The sequence below is a fragment of the Melospiza melodia genome, chromosome 1 (genome assembly GCF_035770615.1).
Source record: "Melospiza melodia melodia isolate bMelMel2 chromosome 1, bMelMel2.pri, whole genome shotgun sequence".
Classification (NCBI taxonomy): domain Eukaryota; kingdom Metazoa; phylum Chordata; class Aves; order Passeriformes; family Passerellidae; genus Melospiza; species Melospiza melodia.
In genome coordinates, this window is record NC_086194.1 from 30,611,125 (window position 1) to 30,635,280 (window position 24,156).

Below are 24,156 nucleotides of genomic sequence, written 5' to 3' on the forward strand. Positions count from 1 at the left end.
CACAAAAACCTCTAAAGACTACTTTGGACCTGTGTTTAAAAGTGTTATGGTAGAAACAAAAATACAGTTTTTGAAATCTATATTCCTTGTTTCCATTTAATATGTCTTGATTGCCAAAAAATTCAATATAATCTTGTTCTTTAATCAAACCCAACCTCAGAATTAATTTGCAGACTAGTCCAATTTTAACGTGCCAAATGAGAATTCCAGTTAGCCCTTGCTGAACCAGGTATCAAATTATTTAACTGACCTATGCAGATTATCCCAAGCCCAACATGCCATAGTAATTCAGAGACATGGCAAATATCTCAAATAACTGGGAAACAGTTATTTGAGACATCTGAATACAAAAGTAGTCAAACATATTTTGGGGAGGGACACACATGTAGTGGTGTACATGTTTCAAGTGTTCACTAAAGCTGAGTTTCTTTTGAAATACATAACAAAAGTGGACTAATTGTTTTCATGACATAATTTCCCTTCTTCCAAGGAAGAATTCAGAATTATGGAATTTGTAGTCGTGTTAAGGAAAATTGACGCTGACTACTGAACTCCAAAAAAACTGTAGCAATCACACTGCACATTAGACATCAAAACCAAAAATTAAATAATCTGATAAGACTGAAGATTTAAATAAACCACAGAGACATATAAGGCTCAGTTAGCAAAGTCCAGATAGTTTTAAGATGTTTTTTAAAAATAAGCTTATTATGGAGTGTATTTTTGCCATGAAATTACCCTAGGATAACAGGTTCAACAAATAAGAACTTTCAATCAGCTAGTAAAATTCCTGATATGTGATAATATCCTGTAGCAAAAGTGGTAAACACTTCACTCAAAGGTCAATGAACTAACATCTCTCTAGCTCAGGACATCTTTTTGATGAATGTGAAGCAGCTGGAATAAACAGATCAAGGGTAACAATTGTGATCCCATGGTAGACCCAGCTGCTGCAAAAACAAACCCAGGGGGAAAGAGCCGAAGATTTAAAAAACCTGCAATATAAACCCCTCTTACATCATACAATGCCATTGCTTCTTTTTAGAACACAGGACTCTCTGCAAACACTGGTCAAAAATGAATGTAGAGATTATTTTGTTAGAAGCAAACCCAGTTTATAAAACATTAAAAAAAATTCAAAGAATGATTGTTTTATTTAAACAGTAATAGTTTTATATTTAGCGACCTTTCGTACCTGCTATGAGAAAGTTATTTCAAAAATAAATGGAGACTCATACTATTCCTGTTAATACTTTATTAGTGTAATTTTTTAGCTTTCTATTGGACAGAACATAAATGCAAACTCCAAAAAAAATTCAGAGTCCTCTGCCATTCAGTAGAAGTGACCATGGCAGTCCATTTCATGTTCATTCTTTGTTACAGAAACGAGAGGAGGGGGAGGGGAGGGGAAAAGCATCAATAGAACAATTAGGCACACAGCTGACACTTACTGTACAATGATATGCACAAGTAATTTATAACAGCTCTATGAGTTTATGAGATGTGTTCTTCAGATTCTTCCCTTGTAATACATGAGCTTTGCTCAGGAGAGCAAGGATCATTGAGAACAAAGGAATTAACAAAGGAGTAACAAGTAAGACTTTTAAAACAAGTCCTTAAATAAACTAAAGTAACAACAGAATGCAGAATTGTTCACCTGAGAAGACATTTTTAACCTAGACTTCAGAACATTAAAAATTCATTTATTTTACAGCTATTCAAATACACATGCATTAAATGAAAATATTGCACAAAATTAAAATTTAGATTGTGGAATTTATATAGTTTCATTTTGGTACACATTCTGGTAGCACTTAAAATTAACTGTTTTAGTTCTAGCAAACACCAGCAGCACAAGCTTGAGGATGAACCAAATGAAAAATTCAATTGCTTATTTTCTCTTAAAAATAATTAAGGCTAAAACAAGTGCATTTGTTGACAGTGGCACTATTTTCAGCAGCCAGTCACAGCACCTAAAGGCCAGAAGATACACCCAGACACTTTAGTGCTGTTTATTAACATTCAGTTTTGGAGACTTCCTAGGATAATAGGCTGCATGGGTTGACAGCGTGGGTACTTCAAATTGTCGACAGGAAAACCTTTTAAAGAAAGATACATACAAACTTGCTTTAATAAAAAGTGCTAATTTCTGATGGTTCTTGCCAGCCAACAGGCACCACTGAATTAGGAAGCCACATTCTGTAATTAAATACAGAAGACAAAACTTCAATACATATATACGTATGCACACATGCCTATATAAATGTGTGTATAGGTATATGTAGTAAATTCATTAAGTAAAACGTCTAGTAAGTATGGTGTATTATGTTTAGTTCACATTCCTAGAGATATTATTTTATTTTTGTACAGAGATGTACCAGATAAGTAAATAATAAAAAAAAAAGCCAAATTTGTATATTATCACTATCCCGATGAAATTTTTCATGGTACCTACAGATAGATAAAAGGTTCCACAGATTTGACAAAACAGTATTTGAACGTCCCACTTTCATACTGCTTAACAAATTCAGTGACTTGAAAGAAAGAAATTAGATTTGGTAGGATTAATGAGATATTTACTGTATCACCAAGACCAACTGCTGAATGATCTTTCATCAGTCAGATATCAGTTATGCATGAGCACCCTGACAGAGGAAGATACAGGCATGTAAACAATAGGAGCTGGCTATGTTGATTACTTCACACTGAACTCAAGAATTTTGTTAAATTCAAAAGCATTTAACCATCACACTTCCACAGAACCTGCAGAGAGGAAGGGAGAGGGGTTCTTCTATATTTATCAAGTTGTCTTCCTAGGGATTACAAAAGAAAGGGATTTAATTTACAGCATTTAGTTCTGCAATAAAGAAAAAAACAAGTGCACTTGAGCCCATGCATACTGTATGAGAATGTTAACAGTACAATATGATCATCATTAAGTAGTATGATAAAAGGCTACATTTCATTAATAGAGTCCATGAGAAAAATTATCTATATAGAAGTGTCAGTCAATTTAACGAGGTCCTTTGAGAGCCTTCTATCTTGCCTCAGAACGCTTTCATCAAAGGTCTATGTTTCTCTCTTGCATAAAAGGACCATTTGCTCCCATTAAGACACAAATTACAACAAGGATCCTTGGGATCCTTGATCCATAACTGTATTTTACCCTGTGTTTAGTGTTCAGAAAAAAAAAGGGACTCTAAAAGATTACCTTCTATTCACTCAAGATAGTGCTCAAACAGTCGGGGACTATGAAAAACAAAACACAAACTGAGATATGCTGTGGCCAAACAGGATTATTCAAATGTTACTGTATTTTTAATCGGACAGAACTTCTTCCATGAAACTAAACAGATGGATGTGGGGCCTTGATGTCAAATTTTTATTAAAATTTTACACTATGCAAAAAATAAAAAAATTATTTAAAAAAATATTGTAGTTTTATTTCCTTTTTATTTTCATATATACACTGAGATGCATTCAGAGATTTCCAAGTGTTTGCATATGACTAATGAAATCTTTTACCTGTGAGGAACCAAGTAATTCTTAACATTTTTCCATATGAGGCTTACACACTAAAAGGTAAGGAATCTTTCAATTAAGTAGGACTTAGTTCTTTCACATCCCAAAAATGCTCCAGATTTTAGTGGGGAGTTGTGTGTAAACTGTGTCTTAGTGCAACTTCCTCCTCTTCGAAACATATACTCCTTTCCTTCTACAACTACCAACTTGACTTATGTTCCAATAGACCAATTGAACATAAATATGATGCTCCTTCTCCACTGAAGTTACATGCAAAATGTATGCCAGGTGCTGTAAGAGCAGCATATGGCCTTTAAACGCTACAGAATAATCAGAATAAAGAGTTTGTTTCTACTGCACCTCTGCTTTTACTAAAACTCCCATTAGGTATAAGGTTAGTTTAATTTTCAAAATATGAAAGGTGATGCAAATGTGGCATAAAAGCCACCTTACCTCCACTTTTATTCAATAAATGTACTTTTACGATGGGGCTATAGCTATTCTCCCTGCTCCTACCAACCACAGACTGCTTTCCTGGTTAATTCAGCCTTTACAGGAATGTTAAGATAGCCCTACAGAGCCTCAACACTTGTAACGCCGAACAATTCCACCTGACTCTCAGACATTGCACCATCTCCCAGTGCCAAAACACCCTTTTCTTCAATTGTATCACCATAGTTGTGCTTTACTTGAACAGTCTGGCACTTTGCATTGCTGGCAAAACATCGACTCAGGAACGGAAGGGATCAGCATTCTGATATACTGGGCCAGTTTTCTTCCCAATGTTGCATGAAGACGCACCAAATCATTTAAGACACACAAACCATTCTGGTCGTGGTTGAACTACAAGTGAAGATGAGAAGATCCACAGGTCTTACAGATGCATTAATAATCTAATATGTGACACTAGAAGACTGGTGCAGAAATGACGGCATGTGAGTTTGAAGCCCCAGAGAATCTGCCCAAGTAATTAATCCTGGACAAACAAACACCAGCGTAATGGATTTGAAGTGTCACCTTTTCTGTAAAGAAGGCGCTTGAGTAGAGTGTAGTCTCTGCTTATATCTCTGCATTTGCTTTGACCTTGAATGCAGTTTGTGGAACAGCTCAGGGAACTTATTTTGTGGAAATAAGGTTTCTAGGAATCTCTCCAGAAACACATACACCATCCTCTTATTCAGCTGACTATGCTGGAACATTTCGAAGACCCGAAGAATGCCCTTCCGTGTAGTCTCAGCGCCTATGATGTGCTTCAGTTCATCTACAAAAACAGAAGTCACACAGAAGTTTAAGCTAAATTCTGCTTCCATGTTAAAAACAAACTTAAACTGAATATTCAGTCTTTCAAACCATGTAGCCTGAAATTTGAGGTAACAGTACCTCTACACAACATGACTAAATGAAAAGCTCTCTTACAGAAGAGAGCATTTCTGAAAATGACTTCACTCTTACCCTATACATGTGGAAACCATGTTTGCAAGAAATCGTACTGGTTTGGAATATACCCACTTTAGGCACAACTTAATCCTCTAGAAACTTAATATTGGGGCAGCTCTAAGAGAATTATTGACAGTACACGTGAAAATGTCCAATGCTTTAATAATTAGAAACCTTTTTATTTAAGTACAGTTCATATATCAAGGTTTCTTTACAGTACTTTAAACCACCAACAAGAATACTGACATTAATTTCAGTAACAATATATTGTATGGATCATTAGGCTTTAATCCCAGAGTCACTTACCTGGCATTACCTCCAGCAATTTGGTTTTCCCTGCCACTCTTGTTCTCATTCTAATAGCTTTGTCCCTTCGTGGAACAGTTTCTGCTAAAATGCCGTTGGGCCAAAAAGCGTCTCTGTAATAAAAGCAAATCTGTCAAAATACATTAACATTTTATCAAGCGAAGAGCTCTTTAAAATCTCTCAAGGCTATCTCATAAAATAAATATAAGAAAGAAATTTGCACAACCTAACACACACTTCAAATATCAGAAGACAAAAAGAAAGCGAAGAATGATGAAGACAATCAAGAAATCAAAAGCAAGTAGTACGATATACTCAACCTATCAGGAGCTACCATATACTTTTTTAGTATAGGGATCAGAAGAAATGACATTTTAATAAAACAATGCAAATCAAAATCATTCAAAACCACATAGTTCTTACATAAAATAAACCTAAGCCTTGCTTTTACCAGGCTTTATTGCTACTGAGACTCCAGGTCTATTAATTGCTTCATCAAAATTTTGACACCAGCAGTTAGCTTTTCAACAAGCTAAAGCTGAGAAGAAATAGTTTCAGTGTAGTCAAAAGTCCAATGCAAAAGACATGCCTCTAATAAGCTATTCTGCCTCAGTGAAAGACGTTTTCTTTTCTGAATAAAAAGTATGCATTACAGTTTAATCAAAGAATAACAGTACATTTGTAAAGTATGACCCTTTGGAGAATAAATTACCCTACTTTGACTTTCACCCCAACAAAAAAAACCCCAAACTATATTGAAAGAAAAAAAAGTGTGCAACACTTTCTCAACACCAATTTAGAAGCCATTAAAACTTTTAGGAAATTGATAGTTTCAAATTCAGACTTTAGTTCCATCGTATCTATCCAAAGTGAAACATCATCTTTGAGCCAGGGCTCTTTTAGCACTAATTGTCTGCCTTTAAAAGCAAGGCATGTACATGCTTTCACCAAGGCAAACAAGATATTACATCACTACAGTGATAAATTTTGAAATTTCCAAGCTCTTCTAGATGGGTTGACAAATAAGTTTTTGAGGTAGAGGAGAAAACTTTAAAATAGTTTTTAAGAAATGTCTTTTCCATGTGACAACTGCTTTCTCTCACTTAACATGTAAAAAGCAGTGTATGATCCAACTGCATTCTGAAGAATAATAATTTCCTCATGTAAGAGAAGAAGGAAGACATACAGATATTAGACATCAATTGGTGAGTGCTTTGTATTTAATATCTGTGATAAAAGACATACCTGAAGCGTTTCACTGCATCTGCTACTTGCTCGGGAGATGTCATCCAATCAACGTGATCAACTATTTTTCTAAAACAAAAGCAACAAGCCTCTTGTTTAATTTTTAAAGCAGACAACCCATAAGTGAAGCATTTTAATGAGCATTCTAGGGAAAACAAAGTATAATTTTAACTTTCTCCAACTCTGTAAGTAGGTTCTATAATACTGCACAATAGGAAGGCAAACACTGATTCTCAAGATAAAAATCTAAGCTCACTGATTACTCTCTAAAGCTGTAACTTTTTTCTTTTTTGGTAAATATACAATAATGAAGTTGGCTGCAAAGCTGCTGTTGCATCACCCATCAGCATAAGATAACTGGTTTGCTTGGAGAGCACTCCACGTTTTTCATGGAGTACTCTTAGGTTCTGTTTCTGTAAGCAAAATCAGAATCTCAAAATAATTGCTGCAATATGTACTGCTACTTCACAATACTTAACAGGAAATATAGACTGATAATTCATCAGGCCTTCAGTCACCAACCCATACATACAGTTCTATATCCAAATCTAGGATGCTTACAGAAATGATATATGCATCTGTTAACTGATTTTCTCCGAGGAGGAATGTATGTAGCACAATATGATTTAATGAATGATTTAAAGCACAATAATTCAGTGTTACCAAGAAGGGTGTATAGACAGATACTGTACAGTCTCACATACATGATTGCTCTATAGAAGAAAAGCAGTACCTGTTAATTGTGTCACCATATGTTGCTCTAATAAGTTGCTGAAGCAGATTTTTTATATTTCTTCTTAACCACTGATTTCTCTCCTTTAAATCAAAGACTTCATCCATAAGCAGGAGCATTACTCTCAGCGGAATATTGTCATCCACCTGATCACCAAGTAAAAGAATAAACAGTAAACTTTTATTTCAGTTCAAGAAAGCTACAGTTTTAGAATCTACTTTAGCTGTCAAACACTTCAGTATAAGCTCAACAATGACAAACACTTTACTCTGTATTTTACTGTAATATGAAATCTTCCCTAAATCTTCTGTAACATCATAGTAGCAAAGAAGGACTGAACATTAAATATAAAACCACATACACTGAATTTTTAAAATATTACAAGAAGCAGCTATTTCAAAAGTCAACAGTTATTACAGAAGTTGAATAAAATTAATACATGTAAGTATGTCCTAAAGAGAGACCTCATCCCTGATCTCTTCCTGGTTGCTGTGCTTCCAGCTGCCTTACACAAAAACTCGGGAAGGAGATTTTCTTGGGCACCATTTTCTTATGGATGCTAAAAACTGACATTTCACTGCAATGAATTGCTTTTTATTTAGACACCATTGTAACCTGCATGACTATCCTGTGCTTTTATGCTTGAAGATTAAATAAAGGATCATAATTTTACTTTTTTAGCAGATTATATTACACAGACTGGCTTACAAAAAATATGTTGGAGGGAGAAGAGAAAAACACCCAAAAAAATGAAACCCCCAGCCATAAAAAACAGAAACAATAGCACATGCACTCTTCACAGTTATTCCAATGTTGTGCAAACCATTACACTGCTAGCAAAAATGGTAATTTTAAAAAGAAGTATTCAAATTTCTTTTTAAAAAGCTTAGAACTGTTTTGAGGTGCCTGGTATAGTGTCAGAAAAGAACAGAAGTGTAACTCAATGCAAAATAAATAACTCATTTGTTTGGTTTTAGAGGTGTCAACTCTGAAAGGACAAATGTCAGACTCACATTGTCATCAATTGGTGCTGCAACACGGCAATGGTCAGGGTCTGAATAGGTTTTCTGCATCAGAGGTGGCACCTACAATAAAAAATGCTATGTTAATGAAAGAAAAAAATACTTTTGAGTATGAACAAATCAGAAAAAAATTCATAAGCAGGCTGATTATGAAAATATAAAACAACATTTGCTCAAAAGTAACTGCAAACTAATATATACACAGATGTGGATAAATAACAGCAGCTCTTTCACCTTCCAAAACCAAAAATCAAGTCTGCATATATTTCTGTATAGCTACCAAAATTATCAACATCTTTAAGACTTTCACATCTAATTTATCCAGTGCATAGTGCTTCACCTGAAAAACACCAGAAAACTCTTATAAGAGACTGATATTTCTTTTGATATTTCTTCCTGATCTTAACTCCTGCCTAGTCACAGGCTTCCCAGCAAGTACAGCTGCAACTCTATTGCTAGTCACACACCAGGGAAGTTACTAGCAATGATCAAGTCCAGAGACAGTCATTTTGCCCTGCAAGTAATTAAGAAACCTCACATATCTCCCCAGGCCCCAATTTATTATTCCCTTTCATGATTTAAGGATTAATTCACCCATCTCAGTTGCTGTTCTACATCTGCCCTATATAGCACAAGATGGAACAACCCCTGACCACAGACCTTACAGCTACACACAGAAAGAGGAACACCAGAGAAACGAAGGGAAGATGAACATGTTCTGAACATAACTATTTAACTATTTTCATAGGACTTCCAAACTGCATATCAAGGTACTCCTCACCCATAAAGTATTATATTTTATAAATGTAAGAAATAAGGGAAGATGGCAGTAAAGACAGGGGAAAAAAATTAATTCAAACCAGAATTCAGCAAGGAATAAGCAGAAAAGAGGCTATCTCCTTATTCTAAGTTTCAAAATATATGGGTTTTTTTCCCTAACAAAAACAGCAGATGCAGGAAATTAGAACAGTTAGTTTAAAAATAAGCCATGAATCTCATGTTCTTCTCAAGTTACTTCACTGAACTAAGTGGAGAACTGTAGCAGTCTGTAGATGCCATCTTATAACATGTTACTTAATTGCAAAGACCTCCATTTCTGCAGTAAAATCACTGCTTAACCTTATTAAAAGGTGCAGGTACAAAACAGATTGGTCTTCTGTTTAATGACTTGATTCTATATAACATTAGTTTCAGCAAGCCAATAGTGACTCTTCTGTTAATTTACTAGTATGTATTAACCACCAGTATTTTCTTACCTTGAAAAATGATTGCTTTATGTCTTGTCCCAATCTCTCTGACATTTTACCCATGTTGTCTGACATTTTAGTCATTCCCTCTGCCAGGCTGTCAGGGATAGACTTGACTGCATTTGATACGTTTCTCATAGAGTTACGCAGTGGATTTACAAACGTGTCCATCTGAAGGGAAAGATGTTTAACCAGAATTGTATCATCTATGAGGACACCAGCATATTAATAAACTATGAGAAACATGGCACAGAGAGCAATAACATAATAGTTGTTCTTACAACTCAAATTACTTAGCTTCATTACAGAATGCAGATTACAGCTCTAATTTTACTTCCATTTATATTTCTCATTTGTTGCAGCCCTACTGCAGCTATTTACATCTTTCAACAGATGTGTTTTCCTGAGTCATTTTCATTTCCCATCCCTTGGCTTTTCTTAGCTTAAATTTATTTTCCTTTTCTTCTCCATTCAATACCATTTCTCCCTTCCAAGCTTTCTACTTCCAGATGTTTCAATTCTGCTTTCAACTCTTCATCTTTGCAACATGCCTCTTCTAAACAGCACTGCAATAGTATGTATCATGGCAAGTATAATTAAAAACATAAAGTAGATTCACAGAAACTGTTACAATTTTTCTTTGGGTATATACTCTGAATTCAGTCCAAACAAAAGCACAAATACCAGAGTGATGCCCTTTAAAAAGTTATGCGTATAAAGAATCTTGTAAGCTGGAAAACACATCTTAGTCATTATAGAAACCTTGATAAATATTTAACTATTTCACTGTTAATTATTTAAGGAATATAGGCAGGACAGTAACTTGAGGTGACAATAGGGTTGCAGATGCTTTTTATATCTAAATTGCTAAAACTTTAGAAATGGCTACATTTGCAAAGCAGATGCTCACACAAACTGGTCAATGGAACAAAGAACCACTTGTCTGAAGACATTCTGGTGGCTTAACAAAAAGGATGTTGAGTCCAGACCTCTGAATTTGACCAGTGACTCTGGATGGTTACACCTAAATGCATAACAGGTGCTTTTGAAGGGAAATGCATATTGTGTTTTGGGCTGAAGAGTGGAAAGCAGCAAATGGTAATAGCAGCAAATACAGAGTAAAGAACTGAAAAAAGAAATCAGAAGGAAGAAGACCATAAAAAAAAATCACAGATGTTTAATAGAAAGCAACTTGCAACAAACACACTTTTAGACTAGTAGAGAAGTCTCAGTGCAATTTACTGTGTCCAATTTCAAAAGTTTATTTTATTGTCATACAAACAGATTTACCTATTATAAAAATGGTAATTTTTTGGTTCTTATGTATGTCCTTAGATACTTTGCCACTGAAAGTTTTAAAACAAGCACCATTTGCAAGATTTTCAAAGTGCTGTATATTTCTTTAATATCAGTTCAATGTGTCTATTTAATGCAATCACTGCATGAATTAATGCTCTAAAGTTTCCTTGACTGTACAAAACATTCTTACCTTCCGTGCAAAATCTCCCTTCCCTTTGCTGTAGGCTTTATTCTCCAGGAAGTCATACACATAATGGGCTAAAGCTGGAGAAGCTTTCATCATTTCAGGATTTAACAAGAGCTGAGTGAAATAATTTTTAAAAGTTATTTTAATACATAACGAACAAGAGACAATCAAAGACATCACACGTAGCAATATATTTTTTCATTCCTAAATTTTATTCCAACATTAAAGTAGTCTCAGGATGGAAACAATGGGCTTCTTAGTAATTACCATAATTTTAACCACTATGGTAATTATAGCAACTCACAGAAAAATATCATCAAACAGTCATTTTACAGCGTTTTACTCATCTTCATTTATTTACTGTTAACATGTTCATTGACTTGGCCAACAAATTTTAGTGCTACATGACCAGAAAGTCCCTATGAAGGAAGACAGCTGAATTAGTTTGGGCTGATACAGGCCTTATCTGAACAGAGGAACTGTGTGATTTGCTACACCCCTGGAGTGGGTGCCACTGAAATCCTTACACAGCAGCACAAGAGAAAGTCATCATAAACATGTCAGCAGGAGAAGGTCATTGGCATAAAGCTCGAAACCAAAATATCTAGAACCTCATCAGCTCAGAAAAGCTGTGACGGAACTGGCTGAGAATAAACCAAAACACCAAAGAAAATGCAAACTTATGAGAGAGCATCAAGTTCTTATAGTATATTATTTAGTTTTGTGTACCAACTACAACACAACATTTTTTTTTTACAAAAGAAAAAAACAGAGACAAGCCACCTCTGAAAAAATCATTCCAAGCACAGAGCTAGAAAATAAGCTTACCTGCAAATAAGCATTTAAGTCTTTTTTCCTCTTTTCCAAAAACTCTCTGTCCATATTGTTAAATGTTTTTTTGCCAGGAAGTTTTAGTATATTTGCAAGGTTTTCAAACTAGAAAAAAAGAGAATTTTTTTTTTCTGTTTTCAAGAGTTTCAAGTCTTCATGCAAGGACATTCTTTTCACCTACTCTTATATATCATCTAACACCTGACAAAAAGAATTCTGCATCATGCCTGGAACGGAGAATTCTTGGAGAAGTCAAAGAGAGAGGTATGCTGTCAAAAAAAAAAATGCATGAAAATTCCCAGGAGACTATCAAGGGTAAAATTTAATTTCTTGTGAAACTCTCTTTTGAAGTACACTTTTGAAATACAAACCAATAGAGTGTGCAAAAGGTTTAGGCTCAAAATTTACCATTATTATTATTTGGAATGAAGTTACTACGATTATAAGACTACATAAAGAGTAAAGATTTTCAAGAGAACATGTAAATCTTTCTAAAATCTCCCTCCTTTCCTATCCAGATCAAGCCCATCAAGAAAATAATTAAGCTTTTCTCCTTGGAGAGATAGCAGCACCCAGTTTACACACAGGTTATCACAACTTGCTCTCTATGTCATGATCTGTGCCTTTTCTCCAGATAATGACAGTGATTGCCACTGTACTCTTTGACACTACATGGTTGACATGCATCCTGATCTAGTTTTGCAGGAAGAATGGCAGTCTGAGGGAAGGAGAAGGGAAAGAAGAGGCCCTAACACGTAATAAGGCTGAATATATTTGGTAAAATGCACAAAAAATTAAAAAATTACAAGAATAAAATTTGAAGAATAAGGACTATCTCCATACAGAATGCAGACTTCCTACAAATAATACCCTTAAGGTGGTAAAGAGAGAAACCTACAGTATTCTAGGCTTTAAGAAACAATCTGGAAACAGGTTGCATCCTTTTCCTCTTTAGAAAACACCACAACATTACAGATTTAAAGATATGGATTCCATTCAGTCCTTGCAAGATCTCTTCTTGCATCATTAAACTTTGGAAGGCCACAAAGCTCATATAAAATTTATAGTCTGTAGGAAGCACCAAAGAATAGCACTTTACAACTTTAGAAATCCTATTCCCTTGCAAGTAGGTCACATGGGAAAATATCTGAACAGAAGATGGTCTAGTTTTCATTTGGACTCTTAGATCTAACCAGAAGCAATATAAGCAATTGACAGCCTCTATTTTAAACATAGGTATCTACTTCAAGACTTACTAAAGGAACTGGTGTGAATCTATTCAGTGCTCTAAGAAAAACCCTTAGATACTTTGAACTGCTAACTTCAATTTCATTTTATATCAACTATCTATTTTCTCTGAAAAAAAGTCCCTGATCTTCTTACTAATTTGAAATCAATGATTCTAACTTTTACCCTTAACATGTCAATAAGAATGTCTTAGACAAGCATGCAAGACAGTAAGAATGTCTATTTTCTTGTCAAGACTAAGCAAAACTGTTGGGAACATCTGAGATACCACAGTGAATCACAGAAATCTGTTTACTTTTTGCAATCTTAGTGCTCTAAGTTAACATTTCTATCTCTGTAAATTCCATCAGACATAGCAACCAGAAATGTTGAGCTTTCATATTTTGAACAACTTTGCTTTTGCTATTTATTTCTATTCATTTGAAGTTATGTTAGTTTTAAATGATTGTCCCGTATCAGCAGAATGTTCATTCACTCTAAGATCCAGAAGTCTTCAAAACACTGAATTAATTTAAGAAAATCAATCTGAAGGAGTACAAAAATTGGTATTTCAAATTTATTGACAGCACACTAACACTATCAGAAATTCGAAGGAAAGTCAGACTTCATTTCTAATTAATCCAAGTATTAAACGTTTGCTTTTTTAATAAAGCCTTTTCAATTTTTATTACTGCTGTAACTTTAAAATGCTAACTTACCTGCACAGAATTTGTTCTCTATGACTCTCAATTACTAAGAGAGTAAAGGGATATAATCTGACACTTCTGACTAGCTCAAAGGTTATGCAGTCAAATCTGACTTCTCCAAAGGCTTGGTTTAAAAGCACTTCAGCCTCCGTTTAAAAGCATCATGTTTTCATCCTTTTTTCATGTCAGTAGGTTCTACTTTGTACCAGCTGGTGAATTACAACTCTCTATTTCTTCCTTCATTCATTTTAGGAGGGTTAAGAGTCTGAGAATACAAATACAGCAGTAAAAGGCAGATTGCTAGTAGTATAGTGAAGCACTACCAGCTCTTCCTTTTGCAACCCCACCAATTCTTAACATTCACCTAAAACCTAAATACCTATTTCCCAACCTCAGCTTTTATTTCTTAATGTCTGACAAATACAACTAACTCTCTTGGAGACCAACAGCACTTCCATACGAAGATTTAAAGTAAAATTAAGCCGTGTGGGAAGAGGGGGGAGACTTTTTAAGTTCCATTTCATTTTCAAAGAGCAATCATACAGTCACCAATTACAAAACCACAGAAAAGTGCACCTGTAAAGGTTTTCACGAGATGGCTTACCTGCTCAGTGATCCTCATGTGGAAGTCGTGGAAGTCGCTGTAGCGCCGGTATGTCTTCCACATCTCCTCGCTGTTTGCGTTTCGCCGGTGGACGGTGATGGCGTACAGGGCGTACGTCTTGCCGTGGTCATTGCACACTCCTGCCACAGCATATGGGTCAGAGTCAGCATAGACTAGCAGTTTTAAAAACAAAAATAAAAAGGGAACAAACAGAAAGAAGGAAGACGAAAGGACACAAATGTGAAGTGAAAAAATGTCTGGAATGACAGACTTAAAAGACAAAAATGGACATGCAAGCAGAAGATTAAACTATCCCTTTAACTTAAACATTGTACAGCACCCTCCAAAACTTACTATGTAAACTTAAATAGAGATTAAGCAGCTTTAAAGCTAGGCAGGTTTCAATGACATGCAAAACATAAAAAGAAAAATTTTCAACTTTTAAATAGTAAATAGAACTTTAATAAAAGATATTTTAACTTAAAGAACTCAAGATGAGAGTGAAAGACAACTGTGAAACCAGAAGAAATTCCAGTCTGCAAAGTAGTCTAATCACATTGCAAGAGTCTGCCCATCAGAAAAGCCTATAAATACAAGACAATGATTGCAAGCTGCAAGCCTTCAGTTTTGTTATTGGCATCAGGAGTTTGTTATTAACTCAGTTATTAACTCTAGGATAAAAAACACTCCCCATGCTATTTTAGTCAACTATATATACAGATGTGTGTACGTATATACGTAATGCATTCTCTGTGTGTGCACACACACACGGAATGGAAAAGTCAATTCATAAATAAAAAGAACACATATAGCTATCTGAAATAGAAGCAAACATCTTTTTGATCTCCATTAAATATTAAAGTTTTCTAGGACATTCCTCCCTCACAGAAATTTTCCCAGTACAGTGTTTCAAAACCTTCCATTTCATTTAGAGAATAACCTAGAACCACTATTGTTTACACTGCATACCATTTAAATTGGTGTGCATAAATTTAAATTTCCAATTATTGAGCCAATACCCAGTATGTACAGTTTTCCAGTGGCTAAATGAAAACATTTTTTAATCAAGGCCTCTGAACTTTTCTATGCACCCACACTGCATAAAATACAATCCTTCTGAGAAACCATTAATTCCATCCTCTGTAGTACTTTCAGTCTTGATTTCTCTGAAGTACAATACTTTTGTCTAAGCACCCAGAGAGCACCTGTAGGATAGTGGCAGCTGCTGCTAATGCAAGAATTACACACTAGCAATGTGAAGAGTGGGCACAGAGCATCTTGTCTTTGCCATCCAGCCTCTAAAAGAAGCATGTTGAGTGCTGGATCCCTAGGGGAATGAGCAGCAATCAGGATGGAGCCAAAAGACTGCCCAGAGAGCAGAGCCAGGAACCCCCAGCACCACAGACTCTGCACAAGCCCTGTCCTCTACATGCACATTGACCACTTGGCCCTGCAGCCACCAGACCACATCCCAGGGGCACTGCCAAGTGGCACCTTCAGAACCACTTCAGGCAGAAAAAGACAGAAGTTGTCCTGCTGCCCCTTATGTCACAGCCACTTAATTGGTATTTATTTTGCAACCCAAGACAGTGTGAATCCTGAAACACACAGAGATAATCCTGTCTGTATATAACCCTCACACACAGGCAAGGCCAGTAACTGGGTGAGGAAAAGGACCTGCTCACAGCTGCAATTTAATATCATCTTGCAATACAAACCTGTACAGATCTCCTGCTACAACTGGAGCATTATGTATTCAAAGTCAGACTGGCAGTTATCAATACATGCTGCCCTCAAGATTATAAATGTTACAATTTATGTGGTTCTAAGTTTACCTTTTTTTCTTAGGTTAGAATGATGAAACTTCTAAGTTTAATTCAGAAAAAAGTACCACATGCCATTTTAATTAAAAAGCAGTATTTGGTTCTCAACTTTCAACTCATTTTCTGCTTTCCCTGAGGACTGACTACCATTACACTTCGATTGCATACTGCCCTCACACTGAGTTGGAATAGGTTTAATTAAAAACTAAAGTAGCTGAATGCTTGCTGACAGCATGTGTCCACTACATAAATGCAGAGATTTAAGAGCATATTGCATAGTAAAATCGACCAAAAAATATCTGAAAATCACAATTTAATTGCCCAATGTAATCTCATTTAAATAGAGAATTTGCAAATAACAGATGAGATTTTTTGTTATTTACTCTCATGTAATAAAGAAAAAAAATTTCTTTCTAGGCAAAGTTTTTTAAAAGATAACCAAAAATGCCACCACAATAACAACAGAAGTTGCTTCCTGAAACTAAGCTAAGTCAGTAAGGAAGCACAAAGAATAAGGGAAAAATATTATACTAAGAGAATGAAACAGTCAAGAATTATAATTCTGTGACTAGAAAGAGAGATGTCTTTCAGAATTTCTTTAAGTAATTGCTAAAATAAATCCTATTCAATAGCAAGTTTAATGAATGATTCTCCAGAGATAAAAGTAGTAATAATACCATACAAAATAAAATTAAATCACTTTTTAAGTACAGATATATAGTCTGTGACCTACAGAACAAATACTAGAAAGATTTCAAAAAAAGACTTAATGGAAAATATTAATTTAAATGTTTTATGAGGCCAAAAAATGAGACAATCAGGATTTCAAGGGCCTGTAATATTACAAAACTCAAAACAAAGGGTGGCAAAAAAAGTCAGCACACATGCTAACAGATTCACTTACCAGTATCTGAGATGTACGCATGGAGCTGAACAGTCTCATCAGTGGGGACATTTGAAAGGTCATCTAAGGACTGCAGGGTGGGGAGATAATGTAGGAAGAAAAAAATGTGAAAAAAAGAATAAGTTCAGAAATACATCGTATTCGAGATGTGTTTTGATTTATCTATTTAATTTTCAAACTTTCAGTTCACTATACTAAAAGTTTAGTGCACTGTAACAACTCAGGTGTTTGTACTACTTGGTTACCAAAGCCATTCTTTTGCACAGTATAGAGCATTTCATTTCCCCCATCATTTTCACACATAGTTTTGTGACCACTCATTTGATCAAACATATTTGCCACTTCAGTTTGATCTCAATCCTAATGGAAGTATGGTCTTTTACTGAGCATTGGGGAAAAAACCAAAACAAAACCAGAAAATCTCTCAAACAACTGGGGAGATACAGATGTTGTGTAACAGGTCTTCTGGCTTTTACCTTCATAGCATTCTGCTTTCTTTCAAATATCTTTATGCCCCACACAAATGTTACGCAGCAGTAGAAAGTGAAAGTTTTTCTGCTCTATGTAAAAAAAAAAAAAAGCCAGCCAACATTCTTTTCAGGAATATTTTCTGTCATAAAAAATGAACAGGTACATCCTCAGCTGGTTAATGCTCTGTCTGAATATTTAATAATTACTGGGATCAAAAGAAGCCTAATGGGTCTTTTAAAGAAGGCTTTGTTTTTAAAATTAATACATTTGATTACTAAGATTTAACATAATAAAGTTCTTCAAGACTGCTGAAAGACTTGCTTATGCAACTGACAGAAATAGAGGTTGGCCACTATGCATTCTAATCTTAAATTACCAGATTAAAAAAAAAAAAAAAGAGTTGGAGCCACCGAAGTAGCCTTCGCAGACCCTCGGATCCCAGTTACTTTATGTCTTTTACCCCATAATTGTAAAATTCTCCAAAGAAACATATTCAGAATGAATATAGCTACTTGCTATCTTTTATAATTTAATCTAGCCAGTTTAATAGTGACTTATCATGAAAAGTTACCTACAATAGGACTTATTGGTTAGCAGTGCCATGCCCATATCAAATTAAAACCTCTACCTACATCAATTCAGTTTCTAAATCTCTGTTTCCTTAAACATAAAACAATATACAAGATTACAATCAAAAGACAGGCTGGACTTTACTATTTAAAGACTGCTCTTGCCCCTTCTTCATCTGAATCTTTATCAACTCCACAATATCCCAACATAATACTCCTTTCCTCCTCTAGTTCTCTTCAAGGAATGGCTCTTGTCTGCCTCAATGACCTCAATCAGTCTCTGCCTAAATGTCTACTACTGAAGGTAGTTTTTCTGTTATAAAGTCTAGACACTGAATAAAAGGCAGCTTAAAAGTGGCTGAATAACATGTGTTGCAGTAGGGAGTCTCCTGAACAATATGCTTGTAGACTTGTAGTACCAAGGTCCCAGACTGAGAAAAGGCAGAAGAAAGAAAAACCCTTCTGGGGAAATCTGTTTTGCCACAACATGCTATAGTGCTAGAAGTTTATGTCTGTCGAACGGTAGAACAGATGAATTTATGCAAAAATATTTTGACAGCAGACATCATCTTTACCTCAAGAATCTATAAGTTACTGGATGCTGGAGAGTTATTCTGGTTAAGTATCACCATACTGTTCCTTTAATCTTTATGCTTGCTTTTAGTCATTGCTGGACACAACACTGTGACTTAGTCCATTCTTGAGCAAGTGCCTTGGACAGCCACGACCCTGTCAGGTGTGCTGCTCTACACTGCAGTGTTCAATTCAGGAGCAGAGTACCACCTGAGACTGGCTAACAGAAGACATTTGTGGAAGCCTGGATAAAATGCTTGATATTCTGAAAGCTCTAGGATTTGATTATCAATAAGATGGAAGTGATGTGATGTTATAAGAGAAGACAAGTAACTGTCAACTCAAATATTTTGTTTGCTACAAAATACTGGCATTAAGGTACTGTTGTATTGTTAAAGGCATAATTATTTCTTGTTTTCCTGCTTCCCTTCACTGTCACTCAAGTTCAGATTTCTTTGTGATTACTGAGTGGGGTTCAAGCTGACATATGCTAATGACTGCCAAAAGTTCAACCCAGCCACTTCTGCTGCCCTTCAAGGTCTTGGAACACCTGTGTAAATCCTTCTATTTACTCAATGCAAAGTTCCCATTAGGGATCCTTCAGAGGAAATCTGCAAGAGTCTATACATATTTACAATAATTTTATACTCCCAAAATGTGACCCACTGTTTTAATGTAGTAGATTAATGTATCAAAACAAAAGGCAGCAATTATGATATTTTTGTAAAACAACTTTTCTTCAAAATAGTTTTGAGCCCCTCTTCCAAATTCTTACAGTGTAAGTTGGAATTGCAGACAATATATTTTATAATAGTAACTTTAGGAAACACTCAACTACTGTGGCAAGGCACTATACAGCAACTATTAATACAAGTAAATTAAAAGGTTGAAACCTGAACAGATAACACAACAGACAGACATTTAATATGAGCTAATATCTCTACCATTAGATACATTCACAGGAACACAAGTTAATTAAAAACATAAAAATTCCACAACCAAATCTTATTTAATACATTGTCATTAGCTGCAAGTACAGAAATTCCCTGACCTTTGAAGTAACCTTTCCAAGGTCTATTTTTCTTATGTAACAGACTAACACAAGGGAGCTAAACTATGTGTACAGAAATTTACTCTTGACATGGAATTCAGCCAGCAAAAACTAATCTACCAGTATCCAAACACCTGTAAAAGCACTGAACACCCTGAACAATATGGACTACAGAAAAGCAAAAGTAGTTCTGCATAAAGAGAAATTTACTTATGTATTTCTCCTAGAATGTTCCTAACTCTTTATAATAAATGTAGTATTCTATAAATACCTTTGTCACAACAAAAACAAAAATCAAGTCTTTGAAGAATCCCATGCAAATACCTATTTGCACTGCAACAGTGCTTGGTAAAGACTTTAGGACTTTCTTACTTAGCTTGGAAAGTCACTTGAAATGAAACAGGAGATAACCACTACCCAGATAAACAACCACAATGACAAATCCTAATCCATAAAACATAACTCTGGTATGTCACAACATTGTTAAAAAGAGTACTTAAAAGACATTTGAAACATCTTTTAAAGAAATCAGTCAGTTAAAAGGCTCTTGTGAAAAAGTATGGCTAAATTAAGTTTTTCTTCTGCATCTACCAGGAGTTTGCATTAATTGTATCAGCTAAACATCTCCCTTTTCTTTACATTTCAAAATGCCAACAATAGGAAATAACAGGAAAGAAAATCCCAGTTTAAATTAAAAAAACATCCAAAACCTACAAAAACCCAAACCCATAAACAACAAAACACACAGACATTAATGGTATATTTATTTCTTTAGAAAACACTCATTCTTTTTGATGCAAGCATGACCTTACCAATGCAATGGAGCTGCTAAGGAGCTGCAGCACCTTCCAAGAACAAACTAGAAGGGCCCAGGCATCACATAATCCAGGAAATTGCATGCAGACTGTAAATCTCTACGTAAACCTTCATGAAACTAAAAGGTTTGGAAACATACTCTCATATGTCAAACTGAATTTTATGTACCTTGTGCCTCAGCTACACACTGTCTGCAGAAACACGGGGAGGATATATACCAAACTTCACATGATTTCTCCTTTTTAAATAAATATATTTGCATTTTTGGTTTAGGTACACTAATTTAACAAAGAAAAGGTCTTGACAAACTGACACAGGTCAAGAATAAAAAAATTAAAATTGAACTTGAAATTGGACAGATAAAAAAAACAAAGACTCATGGCTGAAATAAATTCCAGATACTTAAATGCTTCCAAATCCAGTCCTAATGAAAAAAATATCAACCAACAAAAATATAATTAAATGCCTCACTTTACAATCTATTTTAATTTAATCCCTGGAGATTTCTGTTTCAAAGGATTTGTTTTCACCTATTATTATGTAACTCCAAATTTCTATCTATTTATGAAAAGCAAGTAGGAGTAAGAAATTATGCTTTCCATAAGTTAACTGTTTCTGTGAGAAACAATGCAAAATGTCAATAAACACAGAAAAACACAAAAAGGAGAAGTTTTATCTTACAGAGTAATTAATAATTTGTGTGTTTCAATTTGATTCAAAAACTTTTTTAGAAATTCAACTGCAGTGAAGCGAAACCTGTAATGTACATTGTTAAACTATTTTATCACACTTTCTCTACTGTTGAGGACAAAAAAAATTACAAGCACTTACCAGATTTATGCTGCTAGTAGGAGAGCCATTAAAAGATTCTGGGAGCAGGGAGGAAAATGAAAGGAAAAACCAGGTTAGAAGATTTTCCCCCATTGTAGGGCCACACATAAATAAAAATGCATCCACAAAACATTATGGAAAATGAAAGAGAACTGTGGCACTGGGCAAAATGCTGCAACATGCAAGTGTTTCAAATTTCCAGCAAAGACACTTAAAGAAATGTAAGTTTATAAAGATTCTACATCAATACTTCAACATTTTTTTAAATTTATATCCCCACATGGTACTCCTTAAGGAGTTAAGGAGCTAGTTAAACAGTGAAAACAATTTCCACTGGATTTGTACTTCAGTTAACAAGAACAATGATTTTATTTGCTTTAAAAAGCCACATTTCCTATGTACTTTCAATTTCTATTTTCAGAGAGGAGTATAGTTATGTATTAAAAGAACCCAATACATCGAAGGGTTTTACATATTTTCATGAAAAAAGTAGAATGGAAGAACTGCATATTTTTTTAGTGACAAACTAGTTACCAAGATCTGACAAGAATTTATGTAAGATTAATAAACTTACTGCAGTGAAATCCCTATGTGAGTTTACACACAAAAGCATGAGGAGGAAAATAAATTTAAGTATGAGACACCACAGAAGAATTTAACTTCCTAAAAACAGTGTGGATAATTTTTTTATTTTCATTTGAAAACAGAGAAAAGAATGGTCCCAGGAAATACCCCTTAGAGATACAGAGCTCACCTCCTTCACCATCATCTGATCCTCTGAAACTGGGATCCTTCAGCATGTCCAGCTCAGCTAACATACGCACATACAACACGTTCTGCTTGAACGAAGGGTAGAACCTCTCATCTCGCAGCATCAACTCATACACCTTATTGAAACAAAAGTGCCAACTTCAGAAATACTTACTGCATTTTTTAATTAATCAGACTAGTTTTCATAAATTCTACTTGAACAAGAAGTACCTGTGCATACGTGTCTCTGACTTACTCTTAATGGAAAGGTTATCAGAAAATAACTAACTAATCAGACATGCACATCTAGGAAGGGAAGTGGCACAATAGATGCAAACGCTTCTGTCCTCTGCTCTGAGCCCTTCCAATTGCAGTATAAACCTATTTGGTCTTTATCCATTTTATAAAAAGTTATCTCAGTACCTCCTTGTGGATAAACTATAAATGTAGACCTGGAAACACTTAGGGCAAGAGGTGAGAAGAGGGAAAGAAGGAGGGAAGACACCATATGTGACCCTTCTGACCATTTCTAGTTTAGCCAATACGATATAGCCACACCTCACAAAGATTTAAGCACACCACCTTAAACATTTACCTTCACAGCATATACACAAGTATCTATACATAGTAGGAATTAATTCATAATGTTTGGATACTCATGTCAATTGCAGAATATTTTAATTTTTTTTTCATGGACCACTGTTCAAGTACTTTCATCTAGTAAGAATAGAAAAAAACCTCAATCCATCCAGGTTTGAGGAAGTTCATTTATTTTGTAACATATGGGAAATTTATGCTCTTCAGCAGAATTCCCAAGAAAGGCCCAGATTTCCCAAGGTGCTTTAACTAGTCTTAAAGGAAAGTCCCATGTATGATAGTGTGATTCTAAATTCAACAGCTCATATCACTAATTTGTAGCATGAATGAGAATATCAAAGTAACAATCTAAAATAAAAACATTTCAGACTGGGTATGTAAGTTATTGCCAGAATATTAATCATTCACTTTTCCTTTTAAAATACATATACTAGACTTGAATAATAAAAGTCTACAGGTAGCAAATATACTGGTTTTTTCTTCAGTACTTGTTACTTCTGAGTGCTTCACGGTGCAAGTTTGCAGAAAAAGACAAGTCAAAATAATTTCTGAGAACAGCTATAGGATTTAAGATGGGACCAGTACATTCATTGTTGAAAAATAGAAGTAAAACTGAACAAAAACTGTATGTCTTAGTCTAGTCATGACATATTTCTTAAATTGGTGCATTAACACAAATAAAAACATGAAAAATCTAAACTGTGTTTCATACTTAGATTCACACAGGAAGGACACCTACCCCTTCTGTCAACTGCTTTGAAAACCATGGGCTAACGAATGGAAAAGCAAAAGTTGATAATTTTAAAAGAGCATGATTTTCATAGGACAGAAAAATGGTTACACAGGTTTTAGAGTTTAGATATTTTACTTTTTTTCTAGGATCTAGAGTTATGTTTTATACTCTATAGCATTTACAGGTCTTATGAAATAAAGGACGAATAGAGTATACCTTTCTCTGAATGTCATCAAAGATTTCGGGTGTTGGATCCTCATGGTTCAGTGTTTCTGCAAGTTTTGCTACTAAGTTGTCATCAATATTAACTCTTGGAGATGCCTGTCATAGAGATCTAAATCAACTTTTGCAGCATAAAAATAAGAAAGTTCTACTTTATCAAATAAAATCCAATACAATGCTGCAACTCTCTAAGTAAACTATATTTTTTTGCACAAGTATCTCTGTAACTGTCTAGAACATATGACAGGAGTCAGATCCCATCCACCCCCAAAATTAAGTTCAGAGTTTGTATTAAAACCTGGAAGTTCCACTATTAAGCACTAGGAATAGCCTCCAAAACAATTTATACATACATTGTGAGGCAGTACCTAAATCAGATTTACTCAGACTTATAAACAGCATTTATTTATTCATGAAAAAGATTAAGATCCAGAAATAAAGAACAAGCC

The 24,156-nt window shown here is 34.8% G+C and overlaps 1 protein-coding gene across 3 annotated transcripts in view; it reads right to left on the minus strand.

Annotated features, from left to right (window-relative positions):
• Positions 1-1,240: 1,240 nt before the first annotated feature.
• The window catches only part of SNX13 (sorting nexin 13), a 63,512-nt gene continuing 40,596 nt past the window's right edge, over positions 1,241-24,156 (minus strand). The window contains exons 14-26 of one of the 3 annotated variants that reach the window (XM_063152565.1): positions 23,702-23,806; positions 22,160-22,292; positions 21,406-21,443; positions 17,095-17,164; positions 14,368-14,540; positions 11,827-11,934; positions 11,002-11,112; positions 9,522-9,683; positions 8,257-8,328; positions 7,244-7,389; positions 6,511-6,579; positions 5,266-5,378; positions 1,241-4,783 (exon numbers count right to left, since the gene is read on the minus strand). In XM_063152565.1, coding sequence (XP_063008635.1) covers positions 4,536-4,783; positions 5,266-5,378; positions 6,511-6,579; positions 7,244-7,389; positions 8,257-8,328; positions 9,522-9,683; positions 11,002-11,112; positions 11,827-11,934; positions 14,368-14,540; positions 17,095-17,164; positions 21,406-21,443; positions 22,160-22,292; positions 23,702-23,806 — 1,548 coding nt within the window. In that variant the 3' untranslated portion in view covers positions 1,241-4,535. The remainder of the gene's footprint in view (positions 4,784-5,265; positions 5,379-6,510; positions 6,580-7,243; positions 7,390-8,256; positions 8,329-9,521; positions 9,684-11,001; positions 11,113-11,826; positions 11,935-14,367; positions 14,541-17,094; positions 17,165-21,405; positions 21,444-22,159; positions 22,293-23,701; positions 23,807-24,156) is intronic. The other 2 variants (XM_063152575.1, XM_063152583.1) reach the window with 2 other exon arrangements.